Genomic DNA, 16,686 nt, shown 5'->3' with positions numbered 1-16,686 from the left:
TAATCAGAGACCAACTAAATGATAACGTTGGAAAAATCACCAGCGCAATCTCCCATTGCGAATTACTGTTCCTAGGGCTTTATGCATTGAGTGCCACATTCTCTTGCTTCCAGAGACATTTCGTGGCAATAGATAAAGCGTACGACCGTCGAGCCTGCCCTAATGCTTGGGGTGTCCCCTTTATTTGCTTTGTTCGTGCAGATCAGCCTCACGCACAGCCTGTGCCGCCTTCCACCGGCAGCTTCGCCTTGCGAAGAGGTCGACGCAAGTCAGGTCAGTTGTGTCGTCCGACACGCTGTTAGGGAGCACAGCTACCCTGTACATACGGGGGGTGCGGGGGGGGGGCATTCAAAAGCTCAGGGGGAAGGTTAGGGGAGTGGGGTCATGACAGCCAATGTTCAACAAACTTTGAACAAATGTTAAACCCTAAGCAGAATTAACTGAATTAATAACGATGATCTCCTTTTGTCCATCGTGTATTATGATCCAGTTTGTGCCCCTTATGTACTGTATTTGAGGAAAAGCCTCGACGCCTATTGCTGCTTAATTGTACTACAAGGATTTAACAAGGGAGGCTCAACTTTCAGCAGGGGGCCTCTTCCCCCTCCAGCTCCCCCCGTCACTGCCATGGGATTTGGTACACAGGTTACCCTAAGCTGTGTCTGCTGACATCTTTCAGACTTTCCAGTATTGAGTTTTTGCAATTTCCTGTGTTGCATGTGTCACGTTAATTGTCGGGCTGTGGTTCAAAATTGCTCTGAGTAATATCTTAGAAAGTATATAATTGTGAATGTTTTATTTAGTGTGCGTTTGGTGACATTATTATTCACATTTTCAAATGTTCTTGTTCCCGTTTTTTAGAACCTGCGACAAGAAAAGCAAGAACTTTAGAGCCGCTCGGTGTGTTTTGTTTCTGGTTTCCGTGTGGGTTTAGGGTGAACTTAAGTAATCTCTGCAGAATTAATTCCTTCGAAAATGTACTTAAGGAATTAGTGAGACAAAGCGCAAGTGTACGAAATAATTTAGTCTTTTTTTCAACACGTAACCACTTCAAGATGTTACTGGCTTAAAACAATATATAGGTAAACAAAGGGACATTGTGGGGTGTTGATTAATATACATTTACTGTGCTTACAAAAGTTTTGCTATCGGCACAATGCCAAATGTTTTGTCAGCTGTCTGCTTGTGTACTTTACAGTCTCGTGACAGTATTAGCGAAATAGGTCATCATGGGCTGGTATAACAAGCTAATTATGCAACCACAATGAATAAATATTACTTTATTTATTGACACAAAACAGGGCATCTGTGTAAGTACTCTGCGCGGCCATGTAATAGAGGCCTATGCTGTACGTGCTATGATTGAGCAAATATATGAGGGCAAACATAAACGAAGTTGGACAATGAAGACGCAGATGGCAGTGAAAGCACAAAGTTCGAACGGCCTCCGCCTTAGCCTGCTCTTTGAGCGCCCCCTCGTGCGCAGTTCTTGTGCTGTGCGTAGGTTTGGTGACGAGTAGCTGACGCCACTGAGATCACGTGATCAAATCCGTGGTGGCACCACTGCGAAGTCAAACTGGGTTCTCAAAGTGGAGTCAGTTAATGGTCTGAGCCTGGTCGCCACGAAAGGGCTATCGTGTTAGAATTGGTTTTAAAATCCCAGCTGTGAGATTTCGTTATTTAAATATTCCTTTGACTGCCACGTGATGAGCAAGTCCCCGACAGCAGGATGGGTGGAAAAGTGCAGCACCCCCTAGTGTGTGGTTTAAAAAAAAAGTCACTTGAAGGGAATTTTCTTGATACGTGTGCAGATATCATTAGTGGAAGACGCCTTATAAATACATGTAAATTATTGTTATCTCCTTCCATGAGCCTTCATCATGGACTTTCGCTGCTGTACAATAGTTACAAATGAACACATCATCTCATGACATGATGACGAGAGGACAATTGTAATATAATTTCAAAAAGACCAAAAAAATACGTATTGGTTTCCAGTTATGGAAATACTGAACTCCGATCTGGCAGCACAGTGATCGAAAAATGCATTGACCTCGCACAAACAATTCTTCCCATAATGCATTGTGCTGGCTATATATTATTCTTTGAATACAAGTGAGTTTATTTAGAAATACCTTGATTATCGAAGGGTGTGTCCTTCAAACAGCGACCAAAAGGAAACTATTCATATGCCGATTAAAAAACTGTTCATCAGGAAACAAAAATATATATGAATGTTATCAGGCCCCTTGGTGTAAAGTACAGGGTGGTTCCGATGTCTTGTGACTCCCAATTAATATTAGCCCTCGCATTTTTTTCCTTTGCATATTCATTTCTGTTTTAAATAAACCTTAATAAAAAAAAATACTTTTAGAGAAATAAATTGGGGGTCACAATACATCTAGACCACTGTGTACTATCTCCAACTCTTATCCACTCAGTCTGTCTGGCCTCGAGTGTGCTATGAAGAAGGGCCATTTCCTGAAATACCACCTATCAATTTTTCATTTTTGGGCAGTGTTATTGATGAAGGTGTTGAGTGTTTTATTATCCGTGCTTGTGATGATGCCACATAGGCAAAGAATGAATATTTTTTGTAGTCACTATGGTCAGTCAAGAAAGGCATGGAATCACAATAAAATTACAAGGGCCCTAAAGTTTATAAATATCCTTAAGTATCGTCATGATAATGTCCCTTTGAAATTGGAAATGTTTGTACTGTGCTGACTTCATGTCTGGTTTCATTTACATATCCTGCACTGTGACTGGATGGACTGAAGTAGATTTGAGAATGGTAAGTGTATTGCAATAAATGTTCATACGCAGCAATAACTTGTTTATTTAAACATCAACAGCCACGATCAAACCATGGCCACATGATGGTCCTGCCAAGCCATCACCATCTCCCACAGTCCCGTGATGCAGCATTCCATCGAACACTTGCACACGAGCTGATTTCACTGCTCTACCTTCAGAGTGGATGTCCTCTTGGGCACGTTTCTCATCTAGCTGCAACTCCGACATGAGTCTTGACCACTGGCCATCATACGAATTGTCAATTCTTCTTAATAAAAAATCAACATGTACTCTACAAAAAAAGCGACTGTCACAGAAAATATCACAACTTAGCTTAGCTAAAACTAACGCGTGCTAGATCGTGTTCTTATGCTCCGTTTCTGCGCACAAAGCATCACGCCTGACATTTGCCGTGCCTCCCCAGCGATCAGGCAGTGTCGGGGAGCTCCTCAGCGACAGCGAGTCGTTCGAGCCCAGCAGCAGCTCGGAGCTCCTTGAGACTTGCGAGAAGCAGGAGCATCACTCGAGCTGCGACGGCCTGGACAGCGTTGAGCCGGCGGCCGGTCTCCTGAGCCGGGGCAGCATGACCAGCCTGGAAGTGGACAGCCCGCTCCTGGGCCCCAGGAAGTACGGCCTGGAGAAGGGTGGCCCTCCCGCGGCGGGAGGACCTCGGCACGGCGGCAGCGATAATTGCCTCGCGAGGCGCAGGCACTGCAGCAACGACAGCCTCGATGCGGGCGAAGGAACTCGCAGGGGAGACGTACACCGGAGTTGTGACAGCTTGCCGGCACCGGCACGGCGGGGCAGTGAGCACGAGCTCGATGCGTGGGGAGATGATTTTGGCGGCCACAATTTTGAAGGCGCAAGCAGTGAGAGCAAGATACGACCAGGAGAGGACAAATTCCGTAAAGGGAATGACAGCTGTGGAGGGGTAAGCCAATTGCTTGTTAAACGTCCATGTTAATTAAGCCGTTTGTCGGTATGCTGCTTAGATTAAAGCCTCGTCACGCCATGCCAGCTCTGGGAGAGGCTTTACCATCTTTCACCATGCTGGTCAGTGAAGGTTGGCGAAGATGGGGCCAGAAGCAGTTCAGATTTAACCCGCCGCTGATGTAAGCTGGGAATTGAATTCAGGAAATGTTTCACTTTGTGCTCACCCTTGTGCCAAAGCTCCACCCCCCCGTGTGAATGTGCACTGCATGTGAACATGTACTACAGAGCTTTACTGTTTACTGAGATGTTTTATTTTTTCTCTTCCTACAGAGCGATGGGGTTTCAGAGAATTCAGAATCCGAGGTCAAATCTGTATTCGAGCCCTCAATATCAGCACAGGTGCTCACTTTAACTTTCATACAATATCTACAGAACGCACTGTGATTATTTAATTATCACGATTATCATATCAATCATAATTGTAATCATGATCTTCTTAACCTTCACTGATATCAACTTGCGTACAAGCAAATAGTGCTTGACTTGTCTAGTAACGTAAACATGACATGCCTCTCATCTGTTTTCTTGCTAGGTGATGCTGGATCTATTGGCGTCTGAATTGAATTTGGATTGGTTGAAGTCTTCATTTTCAAAATCGTTTCTCTTTGACGATTTCTGTTCAGAAAGTGCTGAGCCAGTTGAAGATATTGATATGGATAAAGAGGATAGTTTGATCAATAGCAAGGGTGCATGTGCATTAACTGATGAAATCATGGATGACGGTGGAATGGATGATGAAAAACTTGAGCACTTTTCCCTTGGGGATTTGATGCCTGCTACTGAAAATGGAGAAGGGGAAAACTTGCATATGAAAGAAAATACCTCGGCAACTCTAACCAATTCAAGGTCCACAAGTCCTGAAAATGTCACTTTAGCACAACAAGAGTTTGAAAGCAAGAGCTTTAACGATATGTCGCATGATGTTCCATCCGATGCGGAATGCTCTGACGCAACTGAATGCGTCACCGCTCTAAGTGCATCTCCTCTTGTGCAAAAGTCTGATCCCAATCCTTCTGTTCAATCATGTGAAACCCTGCACGCCACTGAGCCAAAGCAAGCACCTGCTGAATTGTTTTCTGATGGAGGCAACGATAAAGTACCGTACAACGGAACTGTAAAAAGGCCAAAGCTGCAGAGATACCAAACCGTGCCCAATCCTCAAAATAGAGCCCCAAGTGCAGCTGAGAGTGGAGCTTTCTCCACACTAAACAACAAGGATAGGCTCCTCCTGCAAAAGATCAAAAGCTTCTATGAGAACTTTGACCTAAACGAAGAATCGGCAATGCCCGTTTCCAAGAAGAGAGAGAGCATGGCGTTCATTCCGAAGGGCGTTGTGAAAAATTCTGTTTTAAAAATAAGCAGCCTGGCTAAAAACTCAGCACATCGCCCTGAACTGAAACCCCCGAGTAGAAGTCTGTTACGAAACAGCGGCAACTCTGCAGGACTTGAGCCCGTGTGGGAAACTGTGGACCAGCAGCTGAATCCTCTCATTCAAACCGTTTCATCGGAGCCTGTGAGTAAGCCATCGTCCATTGCCTACATGCTGCGTAATAATTTCATGGAGAGGATAAAGGAAAGCACTTATGAAAGTTCCCATGAAGATGATGATGATGACGACTCTGAAACAGAAAACTGCGTCAGCGGCTCTGAAGGTGAAGCAACAACTGTGGATCCTCAACAGGAAGAGGTCACGGGTGCTTGCACAGTTCCCACCTGTACAGATTCTGCCTCTCATTCCAGTTTTGCGAGTAGCACTTCACTTAGTCGCACATCTGAGAGTGAGGAGTTGTTTGTTGAAAATGGTGGTGCACGTGCTGACGGATCTGTAGAGATAGAGCCAGATACTGCGACAAATAGCATCCTCGGCCGACAAGGCCAGGACTTGTCAGAGACTGTACAATTGCAGAGTAATGTAACATCTTGTGTTAATTTAGGACCAAATGGCTTTTCACCAACAGATGAATTGGGTTGTTCTGATGGGCATGAAAAACAGGGCGTTGACATTAAGGACTTTCCTGATTGCACTGATAAATTCGAACCGTTGTTTATTGAAGAGGAAGAAGAAGCAGAGTGTGATGCTGCTACACACAGCACAAAGGAATCGCCACGATCACAACACAGCATCGTGGAAGACGATACCCGTGTCCCAGATTGCAATCGGCATGACGGCACATTTCATCCAAAGAATACAGAAGAAGAGACGTTCACTTTTCAAGAAAGACTTGCCAAAAAAACACGCAAAGACACGTGTGCTACCAAACGCACAGCCTCTTGCCCTGGCGGTAACGGCCAAACGAGCAGAGCCAGAACGGATGAGGAGGAGCGAAGCCGGGCCCACGTGCTGCACATGGCAAGGCAGTACAACCAGCGACTAAAGGCCCAGGCGCAGACAGACAGGGACGAGGTAGACCGAGAACAGCGCAAGAAGGCCAGCCAGCAGCTGGCGGCTTTGCTGGAACACAAGATGCTGCAAGGGGCCACTGTCGGTATGTGATGTTGACTTGTGTTGTCTACGAAACACGTGCTGTTTTATTCCAATGTCAAGTGAATTGTATTTTTTTAAACACATTTTCTCAATTGTATTCCAAATTTGTAAACATAACCATGTAATAGACAAATACATTTCCGTTATAGAACTCTGCAGCTAGCAGTGAATCACCCCGTGTTGGAGAGTGGTCCGCATAAGGAGATAAAGCAGAACTACTTCTGAAATATCTTCAAGTGACCTCCACACTAAGGAGTGACGCTTTCCCACCTGCCCTGCTGCAGAGTAAAACTTTAATCACATTATACTCAGAAATATATAATTCTTGGAGGTATAAGTTTGCCAAATAAAGTCCTAAACCAAATATAATTTGGTGGGTTTTTTTCATGCTTTTATTGGCGAACGGTCTTAGACCATCAAATCGCTACACTTGAAAACGTGCTTTAATCGTGAGCAGATGCTCAAATGCAATCCCATAATATATCAGTGGTGCCAGCTTAGCACATTGATCGCTGAGCCAGACACCCACTTTTAAGTTTCAATTGTTAACATGAACATTATGGTAACGATCAGCTGTGAACCATCATTATTAGTTTCATCAACAATTATTTAGCGTGTGTCTAACGGTCCATTGGAGGTACGGTGAAAATTTAAGCTCACTGCTATGAGCAGTAAGTTACGAACTCTGACATACATCGATCATTTATTACCTTGCATATTTTGTTTCTCTTATTTAAGGTTCAAGAGCTGACGGTTACCTCACAATGAAGAAACAGCATTCTGCCCCGTCAATGCTGCCAACCACAGAACACATACGTAAGGCAGCCTTGAAGAACAAACTCAACAAGAAGCAGACTTCTATCAGTGAGCCATCTTCACCTACCCCAACAAGCCCACCTCTGTCTCCTTTGATGGCCAGCCCTTCAGAGGCACATCCCACGACAGGGCCTCAGCAGCCTTACAGATCAAACCGCCATGAGCATAATCCACCGATGCCATCATCATTTGGATTTCGGCGACCAACCTTTTTCACGGGCCAATTCCCACCAACGGGTGCTGTAAAAGATCAGAGCCGGTCTTATTATGATCGCTACACTCCTAAGTCTCCCCCACCTGTGTCACCACCAGCATGTGTTGTCCCACAAACTGTCACTTCCCTCGGCCCTCACAGATCTTCTGTTGCCGGATTTCCACATGCCCGTTGCAGCTCTGGTCTGTCTAGGTCCTCCTCGTTTTCGGGCTACAGCAAGGCGCTCCCTAACTCGGCTCACAAAAGCAAATTGTCTACAGCCTTTCCACGGCCATTCTCTCCAGATCATTGCAGATCTCCCACCTCATCAGAACACACTGCTTGTGCCGCCACCATGTTAAAGGAGACTGCGGTTTCTGATCACAAAACCTGTTCCACTGTGCATGACCTTAAGTCTAAATACTCCCTTCTGGAGCGGAGAAATTCTGAGCCAGAAATTATAACCAAGGACAAGGAATTGGAGCATAAAAAAAGTAAAATTGCAATCAACACTCGTTCTGTTATTCACGTTCCTATAGAACATTCTGGCTCAAAATGTGTGGCTTCTCAGGATACCAAAGATGGAACAAAAGAATCCACAACTGAAACGACCAAACGGAGATCCAGTCTAAAGCTGACAACATCCAAAAGTGTTGAAAATTGTGTTACTTATTTTGTCGTCAGTATGGGTACGTCCAAAAACAGGATAGACGGAGAAATAAATACAGAGAAGAAGCTTCGTCCAAATGCTGTTCTTGATAGTACTGACCAGGTAGATCATGTCCAAGAACATGACTCTGATACATCCAAATCTTGGCTCACTGAGCATTTGTATGAAAGCACAGAGAAACACACACAATACTGTGGTTCAGAAATCGTTCTACAAGACACGGAAAAGATAGTTGTCATTGACAGGACTGTTCCTTGTAACATCCAAAGCACGGCGGTGATTGAACCAAAGATGACAAACAACATGTACCATCAGGACTGCTTAATGTCTATTCAGCCAAAACCTTCCGAAAATTACATCGACACATGCCAACCCAGTGTATCTGTAAAACGAGCTGAAGACGAAAACCCTGTCGTGATCACCACACGGCCCCCTCTGCCGTGCAGTTCGCGCATTTTAATCAATGGGAATTCATCGTCACCCGAAATGACCTCAACCAGAAAGGTTGGACTGACACAAGCCACCATGGAAGTCCCGGTCAGAAGCATCGCAAGGAAGATTCTCACCGTGAATGCAAACTCGTGGGGACAGTCTCCACAAAAACCATTTGCAGAAATCACGGTGGAGTTCAGCGCAGGCATCACGGGCATCGCAGCCAGCGGTGGTGGGTGTCTGCTCAAAAGTGTTGAGACCGCGCGGAGCACCCTGGCAGGTGGAGACGCAGATTCTCCGAAGCCCTCTGCAGGAAGCCAACCCTCGGGCCAACTGAGGCGTGTGCACAGTCTCCGAGACAAATTCCAAAACTGTAAATCGGACACGGATACGTGATTTTGACGCTATGTGGCACAGTCCAAAAGTTGAATGAACACCAAGGTGTGGGGGAAAGGAGGGGGGGGGGAATGCAAAACGTTATTTTTTAGAGACTGGTACTATGGTGCTTTAGCATCTTTTTACACACATGCTGCCAATAAAATTCGGCAGGAAGACACTTTATTGAAAAATAAACATTTATATTCCATATTCTTTATATACTGTTATGTTTTTTCCCCCCGTAAGTTATGCTCCCGATGAATTATAATGCGAGCAATGTTTTTTTGTGAAGGACCATGTTTTAGAGTATTTGTTTGGGCACAATCAAAGTGTTACGTTTTTGAGAATGTACGTAATGAACATCATTGTAAAAAAAAAAGCCCTATTTAATTACTGTGTAATAGGAGAGTAAAGGATTTCTCCATAAATCTGCTTGGAAGGCAGATGTCACCAGCCAATTCCTTCAGGCTAAGCATTGGCAGGCTGTCCTTTTACAATACCACTCTCGTGAATCCTGTCACAGCTTCCAAATATTTGTATTTATTCTCCGCATTGCTCGGCCCTTTGTGTTTTGTGTACACCAGAAACGACAATGTTCTGCGTGGAATGGTGTTTTTGGATCTGTGGAGGAGCTTTTGGAGTAAATTTAGCCATTTTTTGAGGGCTTACATATATATCGTCCTGTTCTCTTGTTGTGATTACAACTTTGAGTTTGGTTTTGCACTGACCGGGTAATGTATTATTAAACCGATAGGCGTTTTTTGTCGTTAAGTACAAGTTTACTGCTGAGATTAAACATTACGTTATTTTCTTTGGTTGTTGGTTATTCGCTATCGATTACTCTTTTGTAAAATGTTTTTTTTTACCAGTTATCAATCAGTCATTTGAACATAACTCTGATCTTCGATAAATCCATGGCTTAATTTCTCTTTGAATATCTTCCGAGGCTCCCCAAGCACTCAAACCCCTCGACCACGCCCAGTCTCCTCGACAGCGTGGGGCTTGACAGGGAAATATATTCTTGAGCTCTGCCTTGGAGAGATCTGGCTGAACTAAACCCTGAATAGATGCATCGTATACTCTTATTACAATGATGTACGTAACGTACACAGAAGAGGAGATGCACTGCTCTGATTTTATTTAGATTTATAGCTTTCGTGACTGCAGGGATTCATATTCTTGGTTCTTTCGGTAAAGTCACGTAGAAGGGAAATTAAAAAAAAAATTAAAAAATACAATTCTCACGACGTTTCGGCCACAACGCAATGCAGCCGTCCTCAGGTGGAGAAACAGAGCGTCCTAATTTAGGACGCTGTCTTTTCTACGTGACTTTACCGAAAGAACCAAGAATATGCTCTGATTTAATTCATTTTTAAACCCTGAATTTCAGCCACATCCACGTTGCGTGTGCCCCCGTATGTCGATTCCGTTCCCGAATCAAAAGTCGTGTCCAGAAATTACGATGACGTCTTGTGTATGGAATTATCAGTGCGTTAAAAAGCAGTGTTCATTATTAATCCTAGCACTAATACTGTCATTCCAGTCGATAAATTAACGTCTTTGCATTGTATTTTACATCGTGAAAGAATTTGTTCGTCACTGTGCAAGGGGGAAAAAAATAAGTTCCGCACAATGTTGGTCGACGCCACATGAGTGCTTCAAGAAATAGAGCTCCGATGCATACCTATCTTGTTTTATTGCTTGATTTCACATTATCCTATGTTTTTAGATACAGTGTATGTGTGTGTGTATATAAAATAAAACAATCTGCTTCCCCCCCCCGGCACGTCTGACATTGCTGCACAGTCGTGCTTGATGATGTTGCACTAAATGAACACAAGGTGGCGACGTTGACACAAAGAAAGCCACAAACATCACCGACCATTGCATCTGCGTACTGCGAGGAAGTCTTAACTTGTATGCTTGTACTGCTTGCTGTTCCTCACTCAGTGACGGATCGATTCGTCGTTATTTCAATGTAGTTGATGCAAGTGTTCTCAATATCCAACGAGCGCATGTAATCATTGCTACAGAAACCCTGCCCTGTTCATATGAGTATAGAAATGTGGCAACAGCCGTCTGCAGACATTACCTGGTTTGATTCGTTATAAGATTATTATTATTAGTGATAAAATACTCGTTTTATCCTCATCATCGGTCAGGGTCAATCTACTGCTGGATGAAGGCCACCCAAAACCACCGCCACCCGTCGCGATGATACGATGTAGCCAATCCACACGAACTGAATTCATCGCTCCAACTCCTCAGTGGATGCCCTCTCTGACACGTTCCATAATGAATCCTAAAAATATGACTCCATTAATGTTTTAGGGAGAAGCCTTTTTGTCAATGTCTTCAATAGAACAGGACAGACTATCGAACGGCAACTTTATGTGGTATGAACCGATGAGCAGCAAGTTGCTTAATTGCAATTACTGTTTTCGGGATCATTACATTTCAAACACGAGTCGAAAGAGAGGTGCGAAATTCAATTGCAGAATACCATTGCTTTCGTTGTATGAAAATAAAGCATATTGTCAAGCTTCCGTCCATTGGTTAAACGCTTCCTCTCCGTTACAGCCCCATTGATCTATTCGTGAGTGACCAGAACATGTCTGATTCACGTAGCTCTGGGGATAATTGTCTTACATTCAGACCGTTGAATACAATTTATGAAACAGATTAAGGGTACAGAGAAGGTTACGTTTGGATGATGAAAGGACAACTGTGGTGTGCGCGAGGAAATTTTGACAAAAGCTAGAAACACAGAAGCCGTGACTTGGCGGGCTCTTGGTGGGAATAATCGGAAAATCATTGGAACACCTGGGGATTTCTGGAAACAAGAGAGCAAGGGGCCCGACATCGAAATAAGCCAACACCCATCATAACAATGGCACGAAAAGCGAGGTCGAAATGAGATTAGTGTACAAGCAAAGACGCTGCAGAGATCTCACTGGAGATGGATAATTGTCCTCAAAATACAATCGGGATTCTATGTGTAATCTAGCTTAGAATAATAGTTTTATTAAAGTTTAAGTTGGAAATGTGTTGTGAAAGGCAGCCTTTTCCCATGAGAGCACGCGATGAGAGAGGTACCGGCGAATGAGCGTTAACATCTGATGGGTTGGAGAGTGTACAGAATGGGCTGTAGAGAAATAGAATTAGGCCAAAAAAAATTATACTTACTGGTGCGATTACTTTGCTCCTTTTCAGCAGTTGGAGAAAATATTATTTGGTGAATAATTATAGTTTTAAGTGAATGATTGTGGAACTCTTCGTGAACCATATACAGTACATTATGCAATCCGAATAACTGAATAGACTGCAAAGAATATTCACGCACATATCTAGTGATGCATATCTCGGTAGGTGCTAAATTAAACCAATTTTACATACACCTGTACACACATTACACAGTACTTGTATGTAAAACTTTAGATAAATCTCTCCAATGTGTTTTTGAATTGTACTGTGTTGCTCGGTATCGTTTGACGTTTCGCTCCACGTGCTGCTGAGAGATTTTTTTTTAAGGAAATGAATTAAATTCGGTTCCTGAAGAAGCCCCCAACACGTGGAGCGAAACGTTGGGCATCATGCCGAGCAACACGTGGTGTAATCCGCTATTCGGTACACCACAGCCAAAAAAAAACCCCTTTGCAGTAAACTTTAGTCGCGTATAAAGATGAATCTTCCTCCCAAAGTGAAGTGGCATTCTGTAACGAAACAAAATCTTTCAATGAGATTAAATATTGTAAAATCTGTTTTCATTTTCTCGACCAGAACACAACTGAGAGAGCCACGTAATGTCTTTGTAAGCAGCAGTAAAGTGAAGAATAACCGCATGAGATCCCATTAATGGCTTTAAATTAGCTTGGTGCGCAGCTGCTGCTGTTTGCACAAACATCAAACAGTCACGCGACCAGGGCATAAAGAAGAAAAATTAAGTGCGATTACTGGGAAACGCATCCACAGAAACCAAATTAAACTTTTTGTCATCCGTAAATCATTGTTTATTATCAATAAAGTTTTTTTTTAACAACGAGCAGAAAATTAGGGAAAGAAGCCAATTGTATCTGTTCCTCAATAAAATATGCTTAAAGTGAAATCTACCTTTATATGTCTCATTGCGTAAATGTAACATCATCGCCTTCGCAGGAAATTAAATAGGGTAATCCAAAATTGTTTCCATGCGATGACTGGCGCAGGCTGTTAATCCGTTAAATTGAAAACCCATTTTGAGCGCAGGTTTTGCTCGGTTCCATGAAGCTTCGTTTACAATCGGTGCATGCTGGGCAGCATTCTGCAATATGACATTAATATCTACTGTGGTACGATGATAAAAGCGTGAACGTGAGGCCATTAATCAATGGAAAGTATTTAAGTAAGAACATTTTAATAATAAATTACGTAATTGCGATCGTCATCAGATACAAAGATTCAGCCGTGGAACAAGGTTGTTCAGAAGTTCTACGGCTGTATCTTTCTACCTAATGACGATTGCTTGTGTTTCGACCGAAACGTCGTGATTTATTATTTATTTTTTCTCCCTACGTGACTTTACCGAAAGAACCAAATAAGTGTGGATTCCTGCAGTCACAAAAACTTCAAATCAAGATATTTATGTAAGGTCAGTGTCCTCAAATGTGCAAAACAGACAAAATGTTTTGTTGTTGAAATCAAATATGGCTGATATCTCGATTTGAAGCTTTCGTGACTGCAGGAATACATACTCTGGTTCTTTCGGTAAAGTCACGTAGGTAGAAAAATAATAGATCACGACGTTTCGATCGCAACACAAGCACTCGTCATCAGGTGGGACAACCACAGCAAGAAAAAACTTGATTGTTTACAAACATTCCTTGCACTGTACTTTAACATGTGTTTATGGTATAAATGTATAACGGGCATCACTTAGCTGTACACATCCTTATGTAGTTAAATACAATGGGTCATTTCAGGATGATGAGATAAGCATTTGCTAAAATACGAGTAAAACTGGGCCAAGTAGAATGCTTCGTTAAAAAACTACTGGGTTCTGTTCTCCACCTGTGTGCGAGACTTCAAACGTTGTGCCCACTACCTCCATTTCCCGTCTAGACAGAAACTCACCGATCCTCACAAAAGCCAGATTGAATGACCCTATATATTTCACCTCTGCTCTTATATGCTATATGTAAGAAAAATATGAATCGGCTTTGATTCACAACTACACTGACTGCCCCTCACCGCTCCCGTGTGTGAATCAACGTTTGTGGTTGCTAATATTAACAAGCTAAACTTGTATGTAAATATATGTTGAACTTCTTTCGCACCGTACGTAGCCAACCGTGCCAATCGGAGGTGCGTGCGATTCAATGTTCACTTAAAACGCCTTGTGTAGCACACTTTTTTAAGGTCCTCAATATTGTGCCAGTATCCACATAAGTGCGTAAACAGGCAACGCTTGCACAGTGAGTGGCTTGCTTTGCCTCCACGACACTCCATTGTCTAAATATCATGATTTTAATTTGCATGTCGATGTATATGGCTCAATGATCTTTTCTCGCCCAAAAAAGAAATGGACCTCGCGTGCCTGTTTGCAGTTGGGAAGCCTTTCCTGTTTTCTGTCAACCCATTGGGCCGCTTGCCGTTTTGCTAACAATCCTGGGAACATTGGAGCAATATAAAAGGGCAGGGGGCCAGCTTATGTGCACGGCGAAAGTACACGCCATGCGCGTGCGCGCGTGTGCAGTGAGCTATTATGGCCCGCTTTTCACGCCGGTTCACGGAGAGGCAGAGGGGTAAATAGGAAAGCGAGGCAGACAGAGAGAGGCGTGGTGTTGGTGGCTGAGAACCTCCGCGGGGCCGTCCGAGTTTCCCACGGGTCATCTTCCGGCGCACACTAGGAGACTCTAGTCTGCCCTCGGCAGCAGCAGTACACGCCACTCTCTTTCCTGCCTCCTAGACTCCCCGCAGTCAAAACAGGAAGCCGGTCCAGGGCCAACATGAAGCCAATAGATATTTTTTTTTGTTTCATTTAAACGTATAATGCACATGAAGTCAAATTTCACAAGCCAGTTTTAGATAATCCCCAATGCCCAACTTTTTAAATCCACATCCCCCCCACCCCCAATTTCTGTCCACTCAATAGCATAAATGGATATGCCACAGTCCGAATGCGATGTGGTGGGGTAAAGTATGAGTACTCTCTCCTATTCGAATGTCTGGCCAGTGTGGGAGAATGGGTCTAAAACTCCCTCTCGAGGGGCTCTCTGAAGCTCCCTCTAAAGGAGACCCTTCCACCATCAGTGATGCGCAAACAGGAGATGCTCGGGTTGTACCACGACTGTTATCACTACATTTTATGGCCAAAGTCATTATCAACACCTAGTGTAGCCTAGTGCCTATTGCACACATGAGTTTCCTATTAATATATTCAAATGCTATTTTTTTACAATCACCATAACTGACATGACATTTTATGAAATCGAATAAGTAGCTGTTGATGTATAGAGTTTCGTGTACACGTGGCTAGTTTTATTTTAAACCAAGCAAGGTGTGTTAACATGTAGAAAACATAACTACGTGAATTGCATGCAGCTGTTGTAACTGCTAATAGCATAGTACCGCATTCATAGTCGAGCGTTACCGCTCGCAGTTACATAAAATTGCAATCATTTTATCCTGCAACAAAGCGTAATCATCATCTTCGCTTGGAAGGATACTTGTGCCAGCAATTTGATTTCTATTTTCACGAGACACCTGTTAATAGTTATCGTTTCAAGTGCTGGGAGAGTGGAAAAGTTTGAAAGCAAGTGGTGACGACGGCAGGGGCTTAAAAATAACTGAGCTGTCAAATCAGGCGTCGCTCTTGGCTTGAGCGTGCCGGGTCACTCGGTGCAGTGAGTCATCGTGGCGCATGTTGTCACGTATAGTACCGCGGGGTAATGGAGAGAAGCGAGAGAAGTGTGGGCTTGAGTAAACACGGACAGTGGCACGGTGACACGATGACTCAGAGACCCCCCCCACCCCCCTGTGCCGTACCTACTCGTGGTGACCTTAGGTTACACTCCTTTCACGGGCGGCCATCACGAACCCAGTGGCAGGGCGGGATTATTGGAAAGTGTCTCTGCGTTTCAGTTTTAAGGACTACATTTGTGCGAGCAGATGGCACTTATAATTCACCGGAGTTGGCTCTAGTTGCAGTAATCTCATTGGCCTTGCCAAAAGATTACGTTGTAAATCCTGCGTCACCAATAGTCAATTTTGTTTTTATTAATTTTGATAAACTTTAATGGTTTTTCTTGTGTACTGGAATGAAACACGTCCGAATGACATCCAGCGAGGAGATGGAGGGATGTTAATCCGTTTGTGTTGCAGGTACGAGATGGGTTGCTATATTTCAGGATTGTGAGAGGTGGCATCAGATTGGGGAGGCCTTCATCCAGCAGTGGATTGACCATGGCAGATGATGACACGTATTGTTAGAACAAACTAAAAAACAAATGAATTAAGGCAGGGATGGTAAATTATTACGCTATTTTCAATATAAGAATGGTCATCTGCAATTGAGAATAATTTACACTTCTAAAGCCCCTTTGACCCTGAGATCACAAAGGAGGGCTCTTGAATATGCCGTTGTCCGCGTGGCTATAATTTAACACAATGTTACATTGGCACAGTGAAGTGTCACGAGAGGCAGTTGTAGTAGCATTGCAATAACATCCTGTACAGTCAGGAATGAGGATTTATAATTCCACATTCAAAACATCCACGAATAAAGCTTACACAGTGTACTCCATTACTTTCTCAGCTTGTATCCGACTGGAATTACAATTTGAAGGCTTCACCTCTGTTTTCGGTTCGCATGTTACACTTTTTCCGGCTCTTATAATCGTGAGAACAACTTAATAGCTGACAAATAGTACACCTATACTATGAATG

At 43.5% G+C, this 16,686-nt stretch overlaps 1 protein-coding gene across 1 annotated transcript in view; it reads left to right on the top strand.

Annotated features, from left to right (window-relative positions):
- Positions 1 to 11,918, top strand: part of LOC133346890 (uncharacterized) — a 77,169-nt gene extending 65,251 nt beyond the window's left edge. The window contains 7 exon segments of the mRNA XM_061558718.1: positions 202 to 273; positions 862 to 900; positions 2,781 to 2,794; positions 3,221 to 3,727; positions 4,060 to 4,128; positions 4,322 to 6,275; positions 7,013 to 11,918. Of these exon segments, the coding sequence (XP_061414702.1) occupies positions 202 to 273; positions 862 to 900; positions 2,781 to 2,794; positions 3,221 to 3,727; positions 4,060 to 4,128; positions 4,322 to 6,275; positions 7,013 to 8,781 (4,424 nt within the window). The 3' untranslated portion in view covers positions 8,782 to 11,918.
- Positions 11,919 to 16,686: the final 4,768 nt, after the last annotated feature.

Source organism: Lethenteron reissneri, chromosome 25 (genome assembly GCF_015708825.2).
Source record: "Lethenteron reissneri isolate LAM-NWPU_2019-01 chromosome 25, ASM1570882v1, whole genome shotgun sequence".
Classification (NCBI taxonomy): domain Eukaryota; kingdom Metazoa; phylum Chordata; class Hyperoartia; order Petromyzontiformes; family Petromyzontidae; genus Lethenteron; species Lethenteron reissneri.
The sequence above is the reverse complement of the archived record's forward strand: the minus strand, read 5'-3'. Positions and strand labels throughout refer to the sequence as shown.